At 49.9% G+C, this 10,663-nt stretch overlaps 1 protein-coding gene across 3 annotated transcripts in view; it reads right to left on the bottom strand.

The window, feature by feature from the left end:
- Window positions 1-282: 282 nt before the first annotated feature.
- Window positions 283-10,663, bottom strand: part of EML1 (EMAP like 1) — a 205,611-nt gene continuing 195,230 nt past the window's right edge. For all 3 annotated transcript variants that reach the window (XM_059914983.1, XM_059914981.1, XM_059914982.1), the window contains 6 exons: window positions 5,484-5,581; window positions 5,285-5,372; window positions 3,818-3,913; window positions 2,428-2,558; window positions 1,697-1,860; window positions 283-542 (listed from right to left, as the gene is read on the bottom strand). In XM_059914983.1, the coding sequence (XP_059770966.1) occupies window positions 1,735-1,860; window positions 2,428-2,558; window positions 3,818-3,913; window positions 5,285-5,372; window positions 5,484-5,581 (539 nt within the window). In that variant the 3' untranslated portion in view covers window positions 283-542; window positions 1,697-1,734. The remainder of the gene's footprint in view (window positions 543-1,696; window positions 1,861-2,427; window positions 2,559-3,817; window positions 3,914-5,284; window positions 5,373-5,483; window positions 5,582-10,663) is intronic.

Raw genomic sequence — 10,663 nt, 5'->3', positions numbered from 1 at the left:
GTAATTAAGCTAAATTCTTGGGAGTTCCCTGGCGGCCTAGCGGTTAGGATTCTGGCCTTTCACTGCTGTGCCCTGGGTTCAATCCCTGGTCAGGGAACTGAGATCCCACAAGCCACGTGGGGTGGCCAAAAACAACAACAACAACAACAAAAAGCTGAATTCTTTATAGTTATCTAATCTGATGAATGCTTACACACCATATGCAAACTGCTGTTTTATTTGCAAATGACCCAGGTGAGAAAAAAAAATCTGGATATGAAACAATATAGTGTGAATCATATCTAATTTTAAATATTTTAATTTATATACTTTCGTGATTATAGGTCAATAAGAAATCCACTTTTCAGATTTTATTTCATTACAGAATATATTTGATAAGGATACATACAGACAGAATCATCTTTAATACATATCGTTTACTGGTGCCCGGCATTTCCGCAGCAGGCTGGAGATGTAATAAAAAATGCTTCCCAATGTTCAGCTTCGTCGGCCACTCTAAACAACCAGTGCTGTAGAGTTGATGGTTCAATTCATTTACTTGCCTAGAACAAGTAAAAATCTTAACATTCGTCTTTAAGTCTGTTTATTACTCTTCTATTTTAAAATCTGAGATACATTCCCCAATGTAAACAATAAATTCCAATCTGCCACACAACTGAAATGGATAAGGCCTTCTCTGTTTTACTCAGCAGAGCGCAATCTTATTTCATAGCGTGATAAGCCGTCCATGCACAAAAGACAGGAAAAGAAGCTGCCCTTAGTACCTGGTGGAGCCTTCCAGACTTCTCCCCGCTGCAGGTGTATGGTACACTAGAGAGATATCTTTTTGACTTGGTCTACTTGGTCTTAAAATACAAATATACAATGTCCGTAAGCATTAAAATAGTAAAGCCTAGCCTTACGTATTCATTATGAATTGCTAAAATCCTATACAAGTACAAATACCATATCATGCCAATTAATATACAGAGGAAGGTGGCTAGTTGTCTCCACCATTCACCAGGGCCTGTGAACAGGGAACAGAGGGGACGTGATTCGTGTAGGCTTTAAGTGGCTGACTGCATATGGTTAGGCAGACAGTCTAGCTGGAACTCTGAAATGCCTGGGTACCCTGCTGCAATAGTTAAGTTAATCTGGAGTAGAATCTGCTTAACACAAGAAGAATCTGACCCCTTTCTCACCAGCCTCCCAGAGGGAGAACTGAATGAAACCTTAGAAAATGTTAACCAAATAAAGTCTTATTTGCATTTCCTGATTCAGTTGTGCAAATCAGTTATCCATACTCTTCTCCATCGACTTATCCTTTTAGGACCAGTTAATCAACAGCGATCATGATTCAGTACCTCGTTATCATAAATATTTGACTTAGCAACCTCCATGGTGACATAGTAAAGCCTATATACAATCTTTGAAAAGGCATCTGTGACCGTTTTTGAAGAGTTCATAGAAAAGTTATGAAGGATACACCAGTCACTTCTCGATGTCACCGTAATGTAAACCTTGGCATCTTTTTTATATTAAGTGTTTTATATATTGTACAACAAAAGAGAGACCTGAATGGCTGACCCGCTGTGACGCTCACCGATCCACTAAGCTAAGGTAACCAGCAAAGGGCAAAATTTTCCTGAGGTTTGTGAGAACTCTTCAAACAAAGCAGAAATCACAGTGACCGAGTGAGCGAAACTCGAGTCTGTACCTCCTGGCCCGTTCTGCTCCCCCGGGTTCTTGCCGGGACTAAATGACCCGCCACTGCATGATGCTCGTGTCTTTGCCGCCAGTGGAGATGAGGTGGCTGTCGTCACAGAGGAAATCGACGTTGGTCACGTGACTGCTGTGCCCGCTGTACACGTGGCTGGGAGCCTGGGGAAGAATGACATGGAGGGAGCTGAACGCAAAGCCATCGAGGCGGGCTTGGAAGTGCTGGACGTCTACGTTCGTGCCAAACCGCATGGCGCCCCTATACATTGAGAATCTGGTCTGGAGGGGACGGAGGCGGGCAGGGAGAGGTTCAACCCCAGAGGCTGCACCAGGCACAGGCCGGCCCAAAGGAGGGCGGACCGGGTGCAGGGGTGGAGGGGAGGATCTCCTAGGAGGAGGGTCAGGTCTGGGAAGAACGAGGAGGGGTGTTCCAGGCACTGGTGTGGGCTCGGCTCAGCAGGGCTGGAGCAGAGGAAGCCATGGTGGACAGCAGAGGAGGGGGGCCCACGAAGTGCAGAGGTGGGCGAGCCAGAACCAGATGGGGGGGGCGGGGTTCTCTCCGGAGGGCAGTGGAGGGGGGCCTGAAGTGCCCTGGGGCAGCCGAAGGACGGTCACCCCTGCGTTTGTGACTGGTGGCATCACTCACAGCAGCTTTCTATTCAGTTACCAACAGGCCAGGCGGTAAGTGCGCCCCGTGGGGTAAGGCTAGAGAAGGAGATGGGCCTTTACCCTGAACCGTGAGCAGGGGTAGGAGAAGAGGTGCACTTTGCCAAAGTCGTCACCGGTTGACAGGAGTTTTTTCTCGTGGGCCCGACAGGCGGCATTGATGTCGGTTCCGTCCGAGCCTTCTGGCCACACTCCTAAAACAAAGACCCCAGACAGAGCACTGGAAATACCAGGACACAGGGCCACACTGTGTGGGGACTGGCCATCGAACTCCCACGAAAATAGAAATGTCCCAGATTTAGAAACCAGGCCCAAGGAATGCTTTGTCTCAGATCATCTCCCTGCAGGCTGTTCCGGGAAACCCTCACTGCGTATGCTGTTCTGCTTCATGAGAGTTGCGGTGACAGGCCTTCAGGGCTTCCACCTCTTTCGGGCCCCTTCTTGACGCTACAGCAGAAAGCAGGCCAGAATCCCTGGTTCTGGACACAATGGCTTGCTTTATCCCCAAAGCATCTGATGGGAAGCTGACTAGTCCTAAGCCTGCAGTTTCCTAACTTTTCTTTTTTGGGGCTAACGCTTTACATATGAGAGGCCCTCCAAAGGGCTTTTTAACTCTGGGACTGCCTGTGTGTTTCAGGCGTTCCTTGGTGTCAGCCCTTCATGGCTGCTGTCTGCCTGGTGGTACTGGGCAGGTGGGGTGTCTGCTCACTGTGGGCTGGGTGAGGCAGCAGCTCTGACTCCACAGCCCTGTGCCCAGGTGGGCCTGGGGTGTGGTCTGGGGGATGGGGTCTCCTGACCATTGCTTCAGGAAACCCTGTTGGTCCCAATAACTTTGGATATGAGAGAGCTGCATGCACATCAGTTTCTTAACAGGCAGATCTAGAGTAAACCCAGGGCGTCCTAGCATTCAACACCAGAAGATGGTAAAATGCCAGCCCTAAGGAGGCTTGTGAAATTCTGACGAACTTACTTACAGTCATACATACAGAGATTATAAGTACTGCCTTTTCTTTTTTATTCTATTAAATTGTGGCAATTTATTTTAGACCATTTATAAACATATTCCTAATCTTAACTTTGAAGGAGGTGAAAAATTTAGTTTAAGGGCCAAAAAGATACAATCACTCTAACAAATGGTAAATAAATTGATCGGGTGCCATCTGGTCCATTTATCTAGGACGTTTGGCACTACCTCATATAAGAGGCTTCTAGAGAATTATCTCAGGACCCATTTCGTACGAGAGAAAAGGGTTCTGGTTCCTCTCGCCTGGCCAGAGCTGGGCAAGCCCTGACCCTTCCCCAGGGCTGCAGGGACTGTGTCCTGTGTCCTGTGGGGTCCACAGGGTAGCAGAGCAGTTTGAAGCCGACCAAGAGATTTCATTACTATTAGCAAGTCATTCTAAAAGTAGATACGTCCTACGTTTGAACAGAATGAAAGGTGCAGAAACCTTACCAAAGACATGGAATCCCAAAGTGCAGGTGTATGTGGCCCATTCGATGTCTCTCGTAGTTTCCACACTTACAACTTGCTTACAAGCAGAGGGAACCCCTGGAAAGGCAAATGCAGGTCTGGTGACATCCGTGCCAAAGCCCCCTCTCCTTCTCGGGCAAGGCTGGGCCCTCGGAGCCAGGCCCCATCGGCTACAGAGCCCTCTGGGAGGGGGAGACCATCCACCTCCCAGCTCCGCGGGGACCGTGCTCACTGCCCAAGGCCCAGGGCCTCGGCGGGGACCCCTCTTCTTCCGTTTCTGCTCGTCTCCTTCTCTGGGTCTGTTCCCCCAGTCCGGCTTCTTTTCTTTGACCACCTCTGGTTCTGAGGGCTCTGTCTGCTCACTGTCTCCCTGGATACAACTCCACCCCCTGCTGTCAGGCTCCCTGGCCCTCTCCCAACATACGCTTGGGCGCGCGCGTGCACACACGCACACACGTGCGCACACACAGATGCACACACACACACACACACACAAACCCCATCCCTTCAGCTCCGAGTCAGGAATGGAAGCTTACGGAAACCAGTCATACCAAGTTCCTGTGGCGTTGCAGGTGATTTGTTTGTTCCCCAGTTAAACTCTCACTAGTGGAGTATGAGACCATGTCTGAGAAGATTCTAGACCCATGGCCTGTCCCTGAAAACCATCCCCCACTTCTGCCCCACATCAGGCAGGGCCTTCTGCCCCGCCCGAGGGAGGCCCCTTTCCTCCACCACCAGCAGCCCTGCCCAGGCCTGCTCCTCAACAAGGGGGTGCCCACCCCCCACCCACTGGCTCTTGATGCCTGTGGCCTTGTATCTGAGATGATATTTCCTCTTCCTTAAAATGGGACAAGCCAGAAAGTGCTGTGGATCACTTGAGAGCCTGTGGGTGAAGCACGCTGCACTTGCTGGTACCTTCCGCTGGGGCAGAGACTGGGCCCGCCTCTGCCCCGGGACCCTGCACTTGGCACGCGGCAGGTGCTTGCCAGATGCTGGAGGAAGCAGTGCACGGCACGTAGCATGCGCCTGGCAAGTGCAGTCTTCACCATTCGTGCCTCCGCTGCCCGGCCCTGCCGGGGCTCAGACCTGGCCGGGAGGGGCTGAGGGAGGAGGAGGAGGGGCCCAGGGGGCTGCTGGGTCTCTGCCCGTGAGGGTGATGCCTTCACGAGGGTCCATCCCTCTCGCCCGGACAGCTCTGACCCGCTCTCTCTGCCTCTCCCGGCAGGGCCCGGCCTTCTCCTCCTGGGGGCCTGAACCCCAAGTATCTCAGTGCCAAGGCGGGGGTGTCCAGCCCAACTCCTGTACTGCGCAGAGGAGGGGCCCAGGCCCAGAGACACCATCATGTGCCCACGTTGTATGGGGTGAGGGTTTTTGCAGGAGGCCCCATTTGGTCTCAGAGTGAAGGTTCTACGTGATCTGCACCCAGACCACACCTGGGGAGCCACTCACAGTAAAGGATTTCATAGTCTCCGGAATTCGACATGAGGAATTGTGAGTTTACAGACCAGTCCAGGTGAGTGATGAAGCTGGAATGACCCTGGGAGAGAAAACACTGGGTGAGTTTCACTCGCCTGACGGATTCCCACCCACACTGTCCTGGCGTGACAAACAACTGCACAGACCCACGAGGAGAGACCAGCACGCTCACCGAGCACTTGCCGACCCGTGCGTACTTCCTCCCGTTGTCGCTGACTCCGTATATGTAGATGCAGTTGTCGTGGGAGCCTATTGCTAAGAAATTCCCATCTGCAAAAACACGCAGGATTACATTTCAGTTGTTAAGAATAAACATTTTATCAATTACAAGCGATAATGCTAGTGGCCATTACAGAGTTAGAAAAAACAGCCATGAATTATTTCAAAGAGACAAAATTTGCTTTTAAATGAATCTTATACCACTTCCAAAGCTATCTTTTGAAAATCCACATCTGATCAGATTCTGCCCCTTAAGAAAACCTTCCCTGGTTGTCCCCACTGCTGAAGGATCAAGACTCAGTTCCTCAGTGGGGCCCCCAAGGCCCTCCAGGATGCGGCCGCATCACTCCTCATTGAAGAGACCGGGTTCTCTCAGGCCTCTGGCACACTTCCTCCTGCCCCCCCCCCGACCTGGAAAGCCCTCCCCCTCACCTCTGTGCACACTGCCCCTCCCCCCCTGCCTGGAGGGTCTTCTCCCCTCACCTCTGTGCACGCTGCCCCCTCCCCCCCTGCCTGGAAAGCCCTCCCCCTCACCTCTGTGCACACTGCCCCCTCCCCCCGTGCCTGGAAGGCCCTCCCCCTCACCTCTGTGCACACTGCCCCCTCCCCCCCTGCCTGGAAGGCCCTCCCCCTCACCTCTGTGCACACTGCCCCCTCCCCCCATGCCTGGAGGGTCTTCTCCCCTCACCTCTGTGCACACTGCCCCCTCCCCCCATGCCTGGAGGGTCTTCTCCCCTCACCTCTGTGCACACTGCCCCCTCCCCCCCTGCCTGGAAGGCCCTCCCCCTCACCTCTGTGCACACTGCCCCTCCCCCCATGCCTGGAGGGTCTTCTCCCCTCACCTCTGTGCACACAGCGCCCCCCTTATCCCCCCCCGCCCCACCCGGAAGGCCCTTCCTGCTGCTCTTCCAATGGGCCATCAGTTAGCACCTCCTTTACCCAGGTTTCTGGCATCAGGAAAGCTTAAGGAATGAGGCCATGACGCTCGTGTAGAAACACAAGGGAAGGAGCTCACTGTAATGTAAAAGCAGAGCAGCCCCTGTCTCTGGCAGATGAACCTGCCAAGTGTGAAGCCAAAGTGGGGAGGCCCAGAGTGTACTGGGAAGGAAGTAGGGCCTGAGAGACTAGTCTGGAGGAGGTCAGACTTTCCTGGGGCCAGGAACCGGAAGGAAGGAGAAAGGAACCACGTGGGGGGCGGACAACCTGCACCCAGAATGGAGCCTAGAGAAGGGGGGTCTCTGCCCACGAGCTCGGGGACAGCAAATGCGTCCCTCCTCTCACTGAGCGCCAGTTCCTCCATCCACGAAGCACGGCACCTTCTCATCGAAATTCAGAGGATTCCCTTGGACAATGTCTGTAAAGGTCCTAGCGGCCAGTGGCACGTCATGAGGTCAATAAGGGTTCTCCCCCCACCTCTTCCCCCTGGTTTTCCTTCTCGCGAGGTAGGAAGACCTACAGGAAATAGCATGGCCTGGCACCATCAGGAAATGGTATTTTCGGAAGTCTTGGCCAATGCCTGGTCAAAATCCAGGTGTCGGCAAGTCAGAGTTAGCCTGTGCAAAGCAGGACTCGTGAGTGGGTGGGGTAAGTGGGCCGAGGACTGCTGAAGCTGGGGGACGGGCCACCCTCTGCTGCTGATGGTTCTAGAGAAGGCCAGAGAGCTGCCCGGCAGACCACCTGCACTTGATCCTCCAGCAGATGAAGCCCTGACGATAGTGCTGAGGATGACAGTAGACAGTAAATGCTAACAAGAATTACTATCAAATAATCATAACAGTCGACATTTGTTGAGTAACTACTATGTACCAGTACTATTATAAACTCTTCCTGTATTCACTTATTTAATCCTCATAGACCCCTGTGAGGTAGATATTATCTCCACTTTTCAGGAGAGGAAACTGAGGCATGGATGGTAAAGTAACTTGCACAAGGTCACACAGGTTTATGGAAGCTGGGATTCGAACCCAGAAGTCTGACCAGAGCCTGAGCATTTCTTTGCTAAATGCCACTGCCCCTGTGACAAAGAATAAGGGTAAAGAACAGCTGAAAATCTGATAAATGATGTACGCATCCTGGCTTGTACACTCTTTGTTTTAACATCTTTATTGGAGTATAATTGCTTTACAATGGTGTGTTAGTTTCTGCTTTATAACAAAGTGAATCAGCTATACATATACATATATCCCCATATCTCCTCCCTCTTGCGTCTCCCTCCCATCCTCCCTATCCCACGCCTCTAGGTGGTCACAAAGCACTAAGCTGATCTCCCTGTGCTATGCAGCTGCTTCCCACTATATCTACTGGCTTGTACACTCTTAAGCACAACGATCTTTAGATAAGAACGACCTCATCATTTGTTAACTCTAAAATAATGAGCTCTCTTTCATCATGGAACCATTTGTTATGATTTTGCCTACTCCATCTTTTATGATTTTGACTACTCTAAGTACCTTATAAGTGAAATCATAGAATATTTGTCTTTTGGTGACTGGCTTATTTCACTTGGCATGATGTCAAGGTTCTTCCATGTTGTAGCATGTGTTAGAATTTCCTTCCTTTTCAAGGCTGAATAATATTCCACTGTATATCACATTTTACTTATCCGTTCATCTGTTGATGGACACCTGGATTGCCTCCATGGTTACTTATTGTCAATAATGATGCTATGAACATGGGTGTACACATACCTCTTTGAGACTCTGCTTTCAATTCTTTTGGGTATGTATCCAGAAGTGAATTGCTGGACCATATGCTAACTCTACTTTTAATTTTTTTAGGAACCACTGTACTGTTTTCTGCAATGGCTGTACCATTTTACATTCCCACCAACGGTGCACATTTCTCCGCATCCTCACCAACACTTGTTGTTTTCTGTTTTTTTTTGATAGTAGCCATCTTAATGGGTGTGAGATGGCGTCTCATTGTAGTTTTGACTTGCATTTCCCTAATGAGAAGTGATGTTGAGCATCTTTTCACGTGCTTACTGGCCATTTGTATGTCTTCTCTGAAGAAATGCCCATTCGAGCCTTTTGCCCGTTTTTGAGTGGGTTGCTAGTTTTTCGGTTGTTGCTCCAGGAGCACATGAACAGTTGCCTGTCAGGGGACTGGAGGTGAGGGGTGGGTAGCTGCCACTGTGCTAAGAGCTGAAACTGACTGAAATTAACTGCAACTTACCATCCAAGTCTTTCTCTGGAAGTTGCAAGCCTTCAATAGACTCTGGCTTTCCAAAACAGTTCTATCAGGCAGATTCTGCCAGTTGCTGTCTAGGTGGGGAGACAGATTCCTGCTGGTTCCTACTCACCATCTTCCCAGAATCCTCTCTCAAACCCCCCACTTAAAAGCCAACTTTGAGGTATAATCTACACGCAATAAAATGCACATATTCTAAGAGTTTTGACAAAAATACCTGTATAACTACCATCTCCATATCTGTTTTTAAAGATGAATGAAAAATAGGATTTCACAATCTCCCTTGGCAATTCACTTCTAACAGCCTAATGAGATTGTAATTTCTCCTTAAAATTCAAAATAGAAAGTTTTCATGTAACGGTTTAAGCTCATTCATAAATATGTAATAAAACTGTCTGCCTAATACATCAAAACCAAGCAGTTTCAGTCAATATGCTAATCATAGGCCAGATGAAACCCAAGTGCTGCCTATTTCTCGGGCCTCCAGAGCACTTTCTCATCCTGTGAACCACGTCCTTTCACCCATAAACTCTCTATGCCTCACCCCCAGCTCTCTCTGAGACTACAAAATTCCTAAACTTACTCGACTAAAGGAAGCTGGCATTTGGTCCCAAATAGAAATCAGCTGGAGGACTGACTCATAAGAACAGAGAGCAGGGGTCTGGTCACCCGGAGGAGAAAGATAGCACCATAGCCAGTTTCACTGACTGCCTCTTGACAGGGTTAGGGGATGGGTTTCCACACAGCTCTTAACTAAGTCCAGCAGTATTTTAGGAGCAGGGAGAATTTGTCCAGCTGTGCAAACGACGAAACTGAGGTTCAGTAACTTGCCTGAGACGACACAGCTCAGTGCGTGGCAGGGCTTGGCCTGGGCTGGAAGGACGAGTGAACTGTGGGCATGGGAGGCAGTGTGCCAGGTGGGGGCACAGCAGGGTCTCCAGGGTAGCTGTATGGCTGCTGTGCATCTGCCCTGCTTGTCACACGGGGCAGGTGATCCGGGGCTCCGCGGGAGACTGCTGCACCTGTACGGGGAGCGTGCCTGGTGGAGCGCAGGCTCGGGGACGTTGTGTGGGCAGGAGAGAGGTTGGCTGGGTGGCAGGGGCTGCATCCCAGCGGGTCTCTAGTCCCACCTGGGCAGCAGAGGTGGGATTCGATGCTGGGGTGATGCAAGTGAACACCAGATTCTGATTCATTCTTATAAAAGCAGAGAAACTCCACGTCTCAATGATACGGATAAGATTAAAGAAGAGATCAGTATAATCACATGAGCAATGCATTAGTTCATTGTGATCTTCCCTTTTTCATCTTCACGTTTAGGGTTTTAGATTTTTAATCCAAGTTTCAACAGGTTGAAACTAGACCAGGCAGGCTAAGTGTTTGCAGTTGGGCTTAACGAACATGAAATTATCTTCTTCCTATCTCTTCTTTTAAAAAATTTACAAATTTAATCCAATCAAAACTCCATTGGTCCACTGACAAAGTGCTCTGTAAGGTTCCTGATGTGCGTGTCAAGTTTGAGAACTGCCCCTACTACAGTTCTATATTTAATGAACCTACGAGGGGCCTGGCAATCGTAGTTGACTATGGTTTCAGTAAAAATTCACATAACATTAGCTTATTAGCATTAGGCCATCTTATGTAAGATATTGCATAAATGAAAACATGTAATAAAATGTGACTGAAATGGTTATCAGATGACCCACAGAAATGCCCACAGGTTTGCGGTTCTCAGGATGCCAAAGAACCCCTCCACCAGCCCACCCACTCTGGGCGATTCTAATGCACGCCAAAGGCTCTGCTTCACTGGCTCCCAGCGTGCACCTGTGTCTGGGACTATCGCTCTGAACCTCCCACTTCAACCAAACGCCAGATACAGATTAGCCACTGAAGCCTGGACCTCTCACTAGTGCCTGCGGAATTGAGAAATTATCTGAAAAGATTTAG

Source organism: Balaenoptera ricei, chromosome 2 (assembly GCF_028023285.1).
Source record: "Balaenoptera ricei isolate mBalRic1 chromosome 2, mBalRic1.hap2, whole genome shotgun sequence".
In the NCBI taxonomy this organism is placed as follows: domain Eukaryota; kingdom Metazoa; phylum Chordata; class Mammalia; order Artiodactyla; family Balaenopteridae; genus Balaenoptera; species Balaenoptera ricei.
The sequence above is the reverse complement of the archived record's forward strand: the minus strand, read 5'-3'. Positions and strand labels throughout refer to the sequence as shown.